We start from the raw sequence: 13,129 nt of genomic DNA, 5'->3' as shown, positions 1-13,129 counted from the left end.
TCTCTTTGACCACGATATTTACAGTGCCTGTGTGGATCTCAAGTAACCTCAGTAATCCACTAATGTTGCTCAGTGATCGCTTGCTTTCATTATTTGCATTGTTTTTTTTTCCCCATTAGGAGCTCTACTCTCTCTTGGAGAACATAGCTAAGGCCACAATTGAAGTGTTTCAAAAGTCAGCTGAGATGAACTCCAATAACCCCTCAGGGAATGGAGCAGGAGCCCAAGGTGGCTCTGCACCCAACAGCAGCAGCACCACAAGCAAAATTAAACCTATATTAAGGTGTGTTAAACATTTCCATTTTCTCTACACTCCTTTTCTTTGGGGCGTTTAACTTAAGGTAAACCTGTTTGTTTGTATTTTTGCTAGTTTTCAATCATTTTTAAATTGAAATATGTTTATGATACTGGATGTCTTAAAAATGTTAGAAATCTCAAATATTTTTATGTTCATACTTAGATGGTGACAGTCAGCCTTTTATATACATCTTCCAAAATTAAAAATGGCCTATGCGCCTGCCAGCATACTTACCTTTATATGAAACTGCTTTAATTGCCAAATTATGATTTGTCCAAATATCTGTCTGAGAGTTTGTTTAAATTATAACTGAATGGCTCCTGTCAATAACAATTAATAGAATGCTGACTTCCCATATTCGCCAAGACTTCATTGTAGATTTTTTTTTTTTTAATGTTAACAACCAGGATCTCTCAAAAGTAACATTAGTTTCACGTTCTGTTCTAGTTCATCAGAGCGATCAGGCGTATGGCTGGTGGCTCCATTAATAGCCAAGCTGCCTACCACAGTACAGGGTCATGTACTGAAGGCAGCAGGAGAGGAGCTGGAGAAAGGACAGCACTTAGGTTCTTCCTCACGGAAGGAGAGGGACAGGCAGAAACAGAAAAGGTGGGTGGCAAGTGTGTTTTTCCATTAACACTTTAGCACAAAACTGATTTGACTTAAATTTATATATATATAATTTATCTCACTTATTTATTTCACTTTTTAACATTTCTTTAGTGCCAATCTCTGGCTAGTTCTTTCATGCTACAAAAATCAAAATCTGCTTTCCAACCTGACATGATGTCTTATTAAATGTTACATTTATTTTCTTCTCAGTATGTCTTTGCTGAGCCAGCAGCCATTTTTGTCATTGGTGCTCACCTGCTTGAAAGGGCAGGATGAGCAGAGGGAAGGCCTGCTCACCTCCCTTTACAGCCAAGTTCAGCAGATTGTAACCAACTGGAGAGAAGACCAGTACCAAGATGACTGCAAGGCAAAGCAAATGATGCACGAGGCTTTAAAACTACGACTGAATCTCGTAAGCCCTTTGAGAACAACTTGAGATGCTTCAAGTCTGTGTGTGCGCGTGTAGCTGTCAAATCCGTTACATTGCGTATATATTATGTATGAAGCCAGAAATAACTTTTGTTTGTATACAAATAAGGTCGGTGGCATGTTTGACACAGTGCAGCGCAGCACCCAGCAAACCACTGAGTGGGCAGTTCTCCTCCTGGATATCATTAGCAGTGGCACAGTGGACATGCAGTCAAATAAGTGAGTATGGGCAGCAGCAAACAACCCCCTTCAAAAAACTCCATTTAATCTTACTCTAATTGTACACTCAACCTCTGTTTTCATGATTGTGTTAAACTGTCATCTGACTTTTGCTTATTTCTTCCTGAAAGTGAGCTCTTCACCACAGTCTTGGATATGCTTAGTGTGCTGATTAATGGCACATTAGCTGCTGACATGTCCAGTATCTCTCAGGGCAGCATGGAAGAGAATAAGAGAGCCTATATGAATCTGGTCAAGAAGCTCCGGGTAAGACGAGCAAGGCTTTATTGTCTACCTGAATCAAGAAAATTGAATTTGTTATGGTACTAAGAATGGGGAACACAGAGGATTTGCAAATTCCATGTGGAACTTACCACACCTTTGTCTGTGGTTGCTTGAGTACTTTGGCTATTGTTATACAACAAAAACATTGGTTTTGAATACTTTATGCTTCCCATTGTTTCTTTCCACAATGTGTGTGTTTTATATCAACAGAAAGAGCTAGGAGATCGGCATTCAGAAAGTTTGGAAAAGGTTCGCCAGCTACTGCCACTGCCCAAGCAAACTCGTGATGTCATCACATGTGAGCCACAGGGATCCCTGATAGACACAAAGGGAAACAAAATTGCTGGTTTTGAGAAGGAGGTAAGCACATCTTCTAGGACATCTTTCAAAGTACAATGTCATTCATGCACAAATAAAATGACTTAAACTTTATTTCAATCTGAAACTTGTGGTAACATTAGAGGTCATTTTATTTTGGCTATATTAGGGGATTTGAGAGTCCAGTTTCTGTCTTGAGTGATATACCAAATGGGGACAATTCTTACATTACAATACTCCCCCACTCTAGACCATGTTCACAAGCTGGTCTAAATTTTTATACATATATATTATATATGTTATGATTATTATTCAAATGTATGACTAACACAGGAGCTAAAACAGCAAGGCTATTAGAGTTAAGCAATTATAGTTATTTTAGAAAAGGATAGATTCATTCCAAAAAAAGCACAATTATGTGCTGAGGAATCCCTGCACATCTGTATTTACATTCTCAGTTATATTTCTGCTATAGAACTTTCAGTTCTTTGTTAAATATCTGCTGTATTCTACCATTATCTTTGCTCCATCAGGGTCTTCAAGTATCAACAAAGCAGAGGATTTCTCCTTGGGATGTTTTTGAGGGTCTAAAACACTCTGCACCATTGTCATGGGGTTGGTTTGGCACAGTGCGTGTGGACCGCAAGGTCACCAAATTTGAGGAGCAGCAGCGTTTCCTGCTTTACCACACCCACCTAAAGCCCAAACCTCGTAGCTATTACCTGGAGCCCCTCCCCCTTCCCCCAGAAGAGGAGGAGCCTTTGACACCTGTCTCCCAAGAACCTGAAAAGAAGCTAATGGAGGCAGTAAAGCCCGAGAAGAATGTGCCTGTTCTACTCCCCGATTCAAACAAGAAGAAACCAAAGAAAAAGAAAAATTCTTCTACCAAGACAGAGGTGAGGTTGATGTAAATGTCATAACTTTGGGTTAATTTTTTATTTTATTTTTTTTTAATTTTTTGAGAAGGCTGTAATATGTACATTCTAAAAATATTGTGGTTTTACCCCTCACATTCCGACCAGGAATATGTGACCCGTACTCCTGGGGGTATGACATATGGAACAAATATGCCTCCGGAGCTCATGCAGAATCCATATCCCAAGATGGGCTACAACCAGCAGACCATTGGCATGTACACACAGAACCAGCCTCTACCTCCGGGTTAGTTAGTAGCATATTCTTAAATTCTTAACATTCATCATCTGCAAGATGTGTTTGGAATTTTGAAGTTGCAAAAGCAAGTTTGGTTTAGTATTAGAGGTCCCAGAGTTTGGAGGCTGCCTAAACCTTTAGATGTAATACTATATTTTTTGTTGTTGGTATTAGTAAAGTAAAACATTGTCCCAAAGCTTCGAACTATCAGCCATATATCTCCGCTGTGTTACCTTATTTGGTAATAGTGACTTCGCAGAATTCTTTTCACATTGGCCATGGCAGCCAATTACAAATAATTATTTAATAGATTGCAGCTTAAGTGTTGCTCTTTTCCAAAGGTGGACCTGGTTTAGATCCTCCTTACCGACCTGCCCGGAACCCACAAATGAACAAAATGATGCGGCCTAACTACCCAGCCATGATGCCTGGAATGCAGGCGATGACTGGCATGATGGGATTGGACAAACAATATCCAATGGGTTACAAACCCCAGCCCAGCATGCCACAGAATCAGATGCTGCGACAGCAGCTTCAGTTCAGACTGGTGAGTCAGTCCCCACTGAGAAGTCAAACAACACCTATTCAGGTAGAGTCTTAACAAAATAAAAACTCAAAAGTTGTACTGGAAAGGGCTTAGAGAGGTGCAGGTGTGACTGTGTGTATGTGGAGAAATCAATCATGTGTTTATAGAGAGCAGCTTGGTTCAATAACCTATAACTTCCCGCTGTATCACCAAGTAGTAACATTTGAAAATATATTGCGATAGAAGGGCTTCAAGCCATAGAAATCAGTAACTAACCACGTCAATTATAAGAAAATGCACCCATCAATTGGTTTTACATGGAAAGACTTTGGTTTTTGGCATTTATTAGTTCTTCAACTTGGATGTGATCCCTGCTTTGATGACGGTATCTTGTATGTTTTAAAGATATAATCATCAAGAAAGGGTTTCGTAAGAGTCTATTTTAGATCCTGGTGCAGGACATGTAAACCTTGTAGGCTCCTGACTTGCTTTTTCTGGTTTTTTTTCAGAATCATAGCATGATTGGACAGCAGATTAGACAGATAACACCCAACCAACCTTACACTTCAATGCAGGCATCTCAGGTAACTTATTTGTTTTACAATTCTCTTGCCAACTTTATAAGTTATCTTATTTTTCAGTTAGACTGGATAAATAATTCACTAATTCAAGAAATGATTGCCTTATCGAATGAGTATTACAATTTTTGTCTCAACTTTCTTCTTTTAGAACATATCTCAGGGCTATACCTCATATGGATCACACATGGGGATGCAGCCACATCCTTCCCAAGGTGGTGGTATAGTTCCTTCCACTTATGGGAACCAGAACTTCCAGGGAACCCATCCAGGGGGAAACCCTGCTGTGGTGGATCCTCTTAGGCAAATGCAACAGAGGCCCAGTGGTTATGTTCACCAGCAGGCTCCAGGCTATGCACATAATATGCAGAACCAACAGAGGTCAGTGTTGAGTCACAGAAAATTTTGTCCTGTAATTATTTATTGACGTTACCTTTGTTAACTGCAATACAATGCATGTTGTTCTGACTTACTCATGGCATGGTCAACATCAGGTTTGCCCACCAGCCGCTCCAGCAGAATCCTATCATGCACACTCTTGGTCACATGGGAAGCCAGGCTGTCCATCCAGGCTTGAGGCCTAATCAGATGCTGGCAGAACAACAACAGCAGCAGCAGCAGCAACAACAGCAGCAACAACAAGCGGCGCAGCAACAACAGCAGCAGCAGTACCTCAGACAGCAAGCACTCAGAGTATGTTATAATTTTTTATTTATGTACTGTACATCACAGGCATTACATTACATTACAGTCATTTGGCAGACGCTTTTATCCAAAGCGACTTATTAGAAGAACTTAGTACTTTATTTCTCATCTTCTGTGCTTGCAAGGTGAAAAAGAGGCTTAAATGTAGATCCTGTGAAGTTAACTCTCCCGGATTATCATGTCTGTTACTCAAAGTCCAGGCAGAGGCAGTTAAATCTATAAGGTTTTGCTCATTGACGCTGTAGTCATGTATTGTGTTGCTTTTAAAGCACAAATACATTCATTACTTTATTTTTTTGTCCCTTTCATGAAGGTGGTCAATAATACAATATAATTTCATGAGTAAAATCGTAATACATATTTCAGTCAACACTTTTCATGATTAGGAAGGAGGACCTAGAAGAATACAACGCTTCTTTTTTTCTGTCCTTCACTAAAACAAAAATGATGCAGATGGTCTGTCATTAACAGTTACCTATACCATCAATGCCCATGTAAGTAAGTTTTAGATCCCTATAAGTTTCAAGTGCAGATGGTCTTAGTTTTCTCAGTGAAAAATATTTGTATAGCCCTTTATCCAGTTGAGAATTCCAAAGCTTAACACCAACAACAGAAATATACACTTGTTTAAAAGTGGTCTGAGCAACTTGGAACGTTAAAATAAAATCTTTGCTAGATAAAATCATCCACTGAGGTAAATAGAGCTTTTGTTCTCTAATAATAGTTTTTAGCTTGGACCATAGCTGATGGTGTTTGCAGTTCTATTATCTCTTAGGGTTTCAATAGGCTTGACTTAAAAATGTATTAGAAAGTTCCCTAAATTCAACTGTATGAATGATTCTAAAATAATTATCTGCAATAAAAACTATTATATTTGCTTTTATACACAGATTTTTTTTTTCTCAGACAAAAAACATGTAATAAACCTCAAATCCTAAATGAACACAATCATGTTAGGTCTGCAGATCTTAAATACAGGAGTATGATACTATAGTACAAGTGATATGTAAGTTTTTCTGGTGGGATATTGCAGTTTTACTTTGCCATTAAGAACACAGTATCTACTAATCTAAAATAAAGGCTTACATAAATCCTTTCATGCTGCCGCTGTTGTGGAAGTTAACTGTGCTTTAACATGAACTGTAAAAGAAATTCGATATGTAACTGTTATCACTTTCCTATATTTACACTACAATAGCAGCAGCAACAACAGCAACAGCAGGCACAGCAAGTTCAACAGCAGCAGCAGCAACAAGTCCAACCCCAGCAGGTCCCTCCACAGCAGCAAGTTCCACAGCAGCAGCAGCAGCAGCAACAGCAGCAGCAGGTGTCTGCAGTTCCACCACCAGGCCAGGCACAGAACCAGGGCCTGGGCATGCAGCCACTACCCCCACAGCAACCCATGGTAAGCCCCATGCCACATTAGGCCTCCAGTTTGCCTCACCTGGCAGATATTTGTGTAATATATCAATATATCAAGAAATCATCATGGATCTTTTTGTCATTTATGGTTATATAGAAAGTTTGATATTTTTTTCCACCTGTATTTTTATACAAACACATATGAATTGGGTAATACATTTGAGCAGTCTTGAAAATTCATTGGACTGAGAATTTACACGTGACCCAATTTTACATTTAGATCTTGAAAAGTTAGCCTAGGTGGTGTTGGTGTATATTTTTCATTGCCTGTCACTATGTATTCATAAAAATATGGGGGAAAAAAAAATGTTATGGTTATACTATGACTATTGACATATTGTACCACCATTAGTATTTTTTCTGCAAACATTACATGCTCCACCAGTGGACTTGTATTTCTTGGAACTATGCAAGTTATAATTTATTTGGTAAGAGCTATGGAATGTGTTATTGTTGAAAAAAAAAAAACTTTCTAATGTGTGTCTGCCTCTCAGTTTCCCCGACAGGGAATGCAGCAGACCCAGCAGCAGCAACAGACAGCAGCTCTAGTCAGGCAGCTGCAACAGCAACTTTCAAGTAAGTCTCAAACGTTTCAGAAATCCTTTCTACATCCCATTTCCTAGCTTGTCCTCAAAGGGCTGTTGACTATATGTCAGGGAGTGTAGAAATGTCAAAAAATACATTTTGAGGACAATTTTGGATACTCTCTCAATATTTAAAACATTTTCCCTTTTGTGGTGAAGTGGGGGCACTATGGAAACATGGAACTTCGGATTTAAATGTGCCATTTAAAATGAAATGTGCATAGGGTAAAATACATATAATAAATTCCTGTGTAGTGGCAAAGAATGTAAAAGAAAGCTTGAAACCTTAGGCCTTTATCCCCTAGTTACTTTCACTGTACAGTGCATTATAGTAAAAATAAATGGAAAGAAACTCCTGCTAAGTTCTTATGCATAGTAAAAGTACCAGCCTGAGCTCTGTTGGAAACTGTTTAAGATTAAAGCTCTCACAAGTATAAAATGCAAATATGAACAATCACAAGACAGGCGTTTGTCTCAATTTCAACCTTTGAGCATTAATTTTTAGTCAATGACTAGCCAAACTGAATGGGATGTACTAATTTGAAGATGTATTTCAAATTTTTTTTCTATTTCTAGAATTTTGCGTTCAAACTGCCCCTCACAAAATCATAAAATTACATTGAGTGTTAAGCAGGAAATGCTGCATTGTTCTACCTCAGTGTTCACTATCATGACGTGCAGGCTGCACTTCTCTTTGATTATTGGTCATTATAACAATGACCAGATTAGCTTGGATGTTGAACATATTCAATAATTAGTTAATTATCAGTACCACTTATCTTTCACTCAGGGCCATTGGGGGCTGCAGCCTATAGTGCACAATAGCAAAATTGACTTGAGAGAAACAGACCCTTTGCAAATCCATCCTGCTGTCAACATATTGCAGTTGATATTATGTTAAAACATACCATTTGAGTTGGGAAAAGAAAAATTTCAGTGACATTACAGATTATTGTTCAATTTCTAAACCTTGTTATGAAACAATATAGTTGGACTAATTACCACAGATGATCACAAATGTAATACACACATCTGAATTCCCCTTTAAAATTATAAGAACACAGTATTCTTTATACAAGTCATGTGTCAATATGTCTTCCATACATAATGGAAGCGAAGAAAATGTCATCAGGGTGTTTTGACTTCAGCATATTTTACAAGATACTGCACAAAATCTTCACAGTCCACTTAAGGTATAACTGCTTGCAATTTGTGATGATTGTCAGCCCCAACAGACCGATTTTTGTTAAGATCATTTGTAAATAATTAGCAGTGTCCCACATTTAGAGTATACAGGACTGTCTCAGAAAATTTGAATATTGTGATAAAGTTCTTTATCTTCTGTAATGCAATTACAAAAACAAAACTGTCATATTCTGGATTTATTACAAATCAACTGAAATATTGCAAGCCTTTTATTATTTTAGTATTGCTGATTATGGCTTACATCTTAAGAAAACTCAAAAATCCTATCTCAAACTATTAGAATATCATGAAAAAGTAATTTTTGTTTTTTTAATTGCATTACAGAAGATAAAGAACCATATCACAATATTATCCGACTATTTGAGTATTGCAGTGCAAACCGTTTCTTATCAGCAATGATGAGCAGCTTACTTTTGTTTGATGACACCCCCCCCAGATACACAACCTGGACAGAGCACCAACTCATATTACTGACCGTGTTTGGTCAGAAAACTGAAAAGGCTGACCCAGAGATGATATGTGGAGTGTTGGGCAGTCAGAGCGAAGACTGTTCAAGGCACAAAGGACCACATACCCAATGTTCAGAGAATATCTTCACTTCAGTTTTGTAATAATGGATTATCAAGGGATCCTGCTCTGAAGTAAAATAATGGTTAATAATGGGAAAAGTCTATGTAAAAAAGTACCAGAAATTATAATAATGATGCAATTTTTTTATTTTATTTCAATTTGTACAATTTTTTCAGTTTCGTGTATTTCTCATTAAAAACTCATGTCAGTTTTTATGTCTTGTACTTGTGTTGGGTACATGTACACTGTATTTGAAATGTTAATGAAATCTTTCATGATAATGATTGAGGATCAAATCATTTCTTTTCTCACACGGGCAGCAGACACACAAGATCAGATTTAATCAAGGTTATTCTTTTCAGTGTATGCACAGTAAATGACAAACATTGACATAAAATTTGGATGGCCAGGTATTTGTATCTCAAAATTAGCTGAACCTCAGAATACCAGAATAACTTCAGAGAGCCTGGCTAAACAGAACAGACCAATAAGAAACCAATGAAATTTAATTAGTAAAACCTGTCTGTGCGTAATCTAGTGAAGTGCTGTGTTCCTTTAACGAATATGGAAATATAGCTCATACAGGCTAAAAGCAAAGGTGATGTTTTCAAAGGATTGTATTGCAGTTTGTTGTGATTTGATAACCAAATATGTCTCTTACACTGCTTTGGTGGTCAGCAGCAGTTACTCTGGCAACACCTCTAGCTGAAAAGTTTTATGTACATCCATGATTCTGAAAATCCTGGTTAAACCCAATGTTATCCTTTCAAACCCTTCAGTTCTGCCTCCAGTCTATAAAAGATCAAAATTGTCCAACTTTCATTTTACCATTAAGAATGTGATGTAAATGTAAATTGTTGGAATCCTTTCACATCAATAGATTATAAACCAAAACTACATAATCTTACCATCCTTAAATGTAGTGGTAGATTCTGCTTTACATTATAATTATTCATAATTCTCCAGCCAGCACAATACCTCAATAGTATATGCATTTATTAAAATCTTTGGTCTGAAAAATTACTGACCGGTTATACACATTTGAGTTAAGCATTTGCTAAGCATAATGATAAGTTTAAGATTCTTTAGATAAATCATTTTCTGGCTTGTGGTAAGACATGATGAAGTTGAACTTCCTGTTGACAGATGAAATATCTTTGTAAAGCATTCGTTCTAACCGCAATCCACTGAGGATGATTACAAGCTACACAGGCTACAGAAGAGCTAACACCAAATCTTTGTATATTGCTTCTAAATCTTAATTGCTTTACTTGTGTTTTTTTGATTTCTTTAGTTTTTGATTACTGATAATTGGTCTCTCCAAACGACTAAAAAGCACACCAAAGTCATTCCCTAATGCTCTCCCTTCAAAGGGACAGACCATTCCCTGATACCTTGGCAGGAAATTCAGAGCATCCCAGCTCCTCTCATTTGGTTGCACCCCGAGTCTGGACAGCAACTTGTCAGATACTTCTGGCACCACTGGCTGGAGTAGCGTACCGTACATCCTGAGGCACTCAAGTGAGACGTGAATGATTGTGTCTAGCCAGCGCTGGCCTTCACTGTCTGCTCTATCCAACTTCCAAGGTGTATGCCGCTGAATAAACCCATTGGTTTGCCTCACACAGGCGGTAATAGCTTCCAAAGCTTTGTACACATGCAGGCTCTCATAGTGCTGCTCGACCACAGCTGGGAGACCCCTAACAGCTTCCAGCATGCGATAGTCCTCAACCACTGCCCTGCTGTTAAGGCCACGGTGTTCAACAGGGAAGCACTGAGCACAGAAAGAGGGATATACCTGGGTAGGGTTCAGAGCAGGGGCTGTGCAGCGGTTCAGTAGACCACCCAGAGAATCAGCCAGTTCTGCGTTAAGTATCTTGATAACTTTTTCATCAGTGTAATCACAGTCAGAGTCTGGAACCCCCTGACGCAGAAGGAAATACCTAATTCCATCCGTGGTGAACATCTGTGAACGTTCAAGAGGATTCACTACATTACCCAAACTTTTGGACATCTTTCTTCCAGCCACTGTCCAGTGAGAGTGCACATGGATCGCCTGTGGAAGTTGCAGTCCGGTCCCAAGAAGAAAGGAAGGCCAGTAGATGGCATGGAATTTTAAGATGTCTTTTCCCACAATGTGGTGGACAACATTCCACCATTGCTCATGTTCATCTGGATAGCCAGCCACAGTGAGGTAGTTCACCAAAGCATCTAGCCACACATATATGGTGTGTTCAGGATCTCCAGGGACAGGGATCCCCCACTTAAGGCGGCTCCTTGGCCGGGAGACAGAGAGATCGGGAAGGTCCTCCTGCAGCCACTGAAGCACAGTCTCATGGAAATGATTAGGCTGAATGGCCTTGGGGTTTCCTTTGAGCCAGTCGAGTAGCTGAGACCGGAAGGTGGACAAACGAAACATGTAGTTCTCCTCTTTCAGCCATTCTACCTGCCAGACAAAATAAGAATAGAATAAAATAAAAGCATTTAATGTAGAGATATCATGAGATTTACAGGCTAAAAGATAAATAGACTGGAATTCCACTCTTGGGGGGTGGTAAAGATTGGCTATAATTTAAAAGGAACTGTTACATGCATAATAAAGAATAAACCTAACCTGAGGTCATGTATTTTGATGAACTATAGCAAGAGTATATTGAATTACAAGAGTTGTAAGTTATGGTGAATAAAATACTGAGTTGACTGCAACTTGAATCGTCATAGTCATCACATTCAAGTGACTTATTAGAGTACCTTATGGCGGCTCTCCATTGACACCTTGATCTCCTTGCCTGTTGAGTCCACAGCATCGCCAACCTGTGACGGTGTGAGGAAGCTCTCGTCTTGCGTGGAGTACCAACCTTCATAGCTCCCCTTGTAGATTAGCCCTTTGTTCCACAAGACTGACCAGAAGTGCTCCACCGCCTGCTGGTGTCTCTGCTCTGTGGTTCTTATGAAGTCCGTAAAGGACACATTGCAGCAGCTGAAGAGATGCCGGAATCTCTCAGATACATCAGTGCAGAAAATCAGGGGATGTTTTTCTGCCAGTTCGGCAGCTTGTTGAATTTTCAATCCATGCTCGTCCGTTCCTGATATTCAAGATAAAATTGAAGTGCCAATTGGAATATAGGTTGAAACAACCAAATGGTTGTCATGTGAAATTCCTTATTGAAACATTACATTAGGCTTACCTACAGACTAACATTAATTTTCAAATTACAAAAATAAAAATCATTACACAAGTGTTTGGCTTTGGCTCAACCATTACCTTGTATTCTGTATTCCTGCTGGAAGAATGTTTGCAATTGGAAGCAAAGAAGTACCTACTGAAGGCAGGTATGTTTAAGAGCGACTGGAATAGGGAAGGTTCATCTTTTGTCATTCTGAATATTAATATTTAACGTGCCAGGGTATCTTACCAGTGACCATCGGCATAAAAACAAAGAAAGAAGAAAAAATAATTGAGAGGCAATAAAAAAATTTTGACTGTTCTCTGGATAAATTAAAAAAAAGCTACATCTTGCACAATGGAAAAAAACAACATCAAATAAAAGCAACACATATATGTTAAAACTTGATGTAAGAGGAAAGGTTCAACGTGACTTAAGGAGTCAAGCTGAATCACCTGTTTGTGATGTCACAGGTACTGAGTCAAAATCTCCGTCCAATTAAACAATCGAGGCAATGCGTCAAAACAGTTGACATGAATGTGCATTTTGCGTGAATTGTTTACCTGTTGCGAATTTGGAGTTGAATCCCTGCAGCAGCTTATACCTGTGCGAACAGTCTGCTAATACTGCTGAATACAAGTGGCCGATGTGAGGCGACGCATTCACATAAAAGATGGGAGTGGTTATGTAGTAGCTCCGGTCGTTCACAGTTGTGCTTTTATGTCTGAAAACAGGGAGCCCATGGTGTCTCCTGAGACATGAATTTAGTAATAAAGATGAGCATCGTGTCATTCTGTGAACAGCCCTGCAGAGAAAACTGGTCCTCATTACTGGATGACATCAAAGAAACGATTTCAGCCCCAGAGAGAATAGTAACTCCACGGTTTAACAAAAGCTAATCACTGGTTAAAATGGTAGTAGGAACAACGGCGAATTAACCGATTTTTAAAATCAAAAGCGGAAAATTAGTTGGTGAACTGCAGCTAGGGTGGTAACAATTCTTGTTTTTTATAGCTGTCTCTTTCCCAGTAGCATGTGGAGTTACCTGCTTGTCAAGG

General features: G+C 38.9%; 2 protein-coding genes across 5 annotated transcripts in view; one reads left to right on the top strand and one right to left on the bottom strand.

The window, feature by feature from the left end:
* The window catches only part of med12 (mediator complex subunit 12), a 26,196-nt gene extending 17,009 nt beyond the window's left edge, over nucleotides 1-9,187 (top strand). For 2 of the 4 annotated variants that reach the window (XM_086157801.1, XM_086157800.1), the window contains exons 29-43: nucleotides 120-283; nucleotides 746-907; nucleotides 1,121-1,322; nucleotides 1,449-1,558; nucleotides 1,690-1,825; nucleotides 2,054-2,203; nucleotides 2,695-3,057; nucleotides 3,184-3,322; nucleotides 3,655-3,860; nucleotides 4,349-4,423; nucleotides 4,569-4,798; nucleotides 4,912-5,110; nucleotides 6,324-6,527; nucleotides 7,039-7,120; nucleotides 8,771-9,187. In XM_086157801.1, the coding sequence (XP_086013927.1) occupies nucleotides 120-283; nucleotides 746-907; nucleotides 1,121-1,322; nucleotides 1,449-1,558; nucleotides 1,690-1,825; nucleotides 2,054-2,203; nucleotides 2,695-3,057; nucleotides 3,184-3,322; nucleotides 3,655-3,860; nucleotides 4,349-4,423; nucleotides 4,569-4,798; nucleotides 4,912-5,110; nucleotides 6,324-6,527; nucleotides 7,039-7,120; nucleotides 8,771-8,808 (2,460 nt within the window). In that variant the 3' untranslated portion in view covers nucleotides 8,809-9,187. Of the gene's footprint in view, nucleotides 1-119; nucleotides 284-745; nucleotides 908-1,120; nucleotides 1,323-1,448; nucleotides 1,559-1,689; nucleotides 1,826-2,053; nucleotides 2,204-2,694; nucleotides 3,058-3,183; nucleotides 3,323-3,654; nucleotides 3,861-4,348; nucleotides 4,424-4,568; nucleotides 4,799-4,911; nucleotides 5,111-6,320; nucleotides 6,528-7,038; nucleotides 7,121-8,770 lie in introns of all 4 variants that reach the window. The other 2 variants (XM_086157799.1, XM_086157798.1) reach the window with 1 other exon arrangement.
* mars2 (methionyl-tRNA synthetase 2, mitochondrial) lies at nucleotides 9,033-13,129 on the bottom strand. Its single transcript, XM_086157802.1, has 3 exons — nucleotides 12,635-13,129; nucleotides 11,656-11,990; nucleotides 9,033-11,350 (listed from the first exon to the last, which is right to left on the bottom strand). Exons 1-3 carry the CDS (start codon nucleotides 12,897-12,899, stop codon nucleotides 10,172-10,174), a joined length of 1,779 nt encoding a protein of 592 aa, XP_086013928.1. The 5' UTR covers nucleotides 12,900-13,129; the 3' UTR covers nucleotides 9,033-10,171.

This window comes from Fistularia commersonii, chromosome 13 (assembly GCF_037954325.1).
Source record: "Fistularia commersonii isolate RoL2024-O1a breed Wild chromosome 13, RoL_Fcom_v1.0, whole genome shotgun sequence".
NCBI lineage: Eukaryota > Metazoa > Chordata > Actinopteri > Syngnathiformes > Fistulariidae > Fistularia > Fistularia commersonii.
The sequence above is the reverse complement of the archived record's forward strand: the minus strand, read 5'-3'. Positions and strand labels throughout refer to the sequence as shown.

Bases quoted from the DNA above. Each gene is read 5' to 3' on its own strand.
- mars2 (XM_086157802.1), bottom strand. From the start codon at position 12,899: ATGAGGACCAGTTTTCTCTGCAGGGCTGTTCACAGAATGACACGATGC. The intron at 11,991-12,634 runs GTAAACAATTCA...CTTGAATATCAG, and splicing joins CAACTCCAAATTCGCAACAG to GAACGGACGAGCATGGATTG. The intron at 11,351-11,655 runs GTACTCTAATAA...TTTGTCTGGCAG, and splicing joins CAATGGAGAGCCGCCATAAG to GTAGAATGGCTGAAAGAGGA.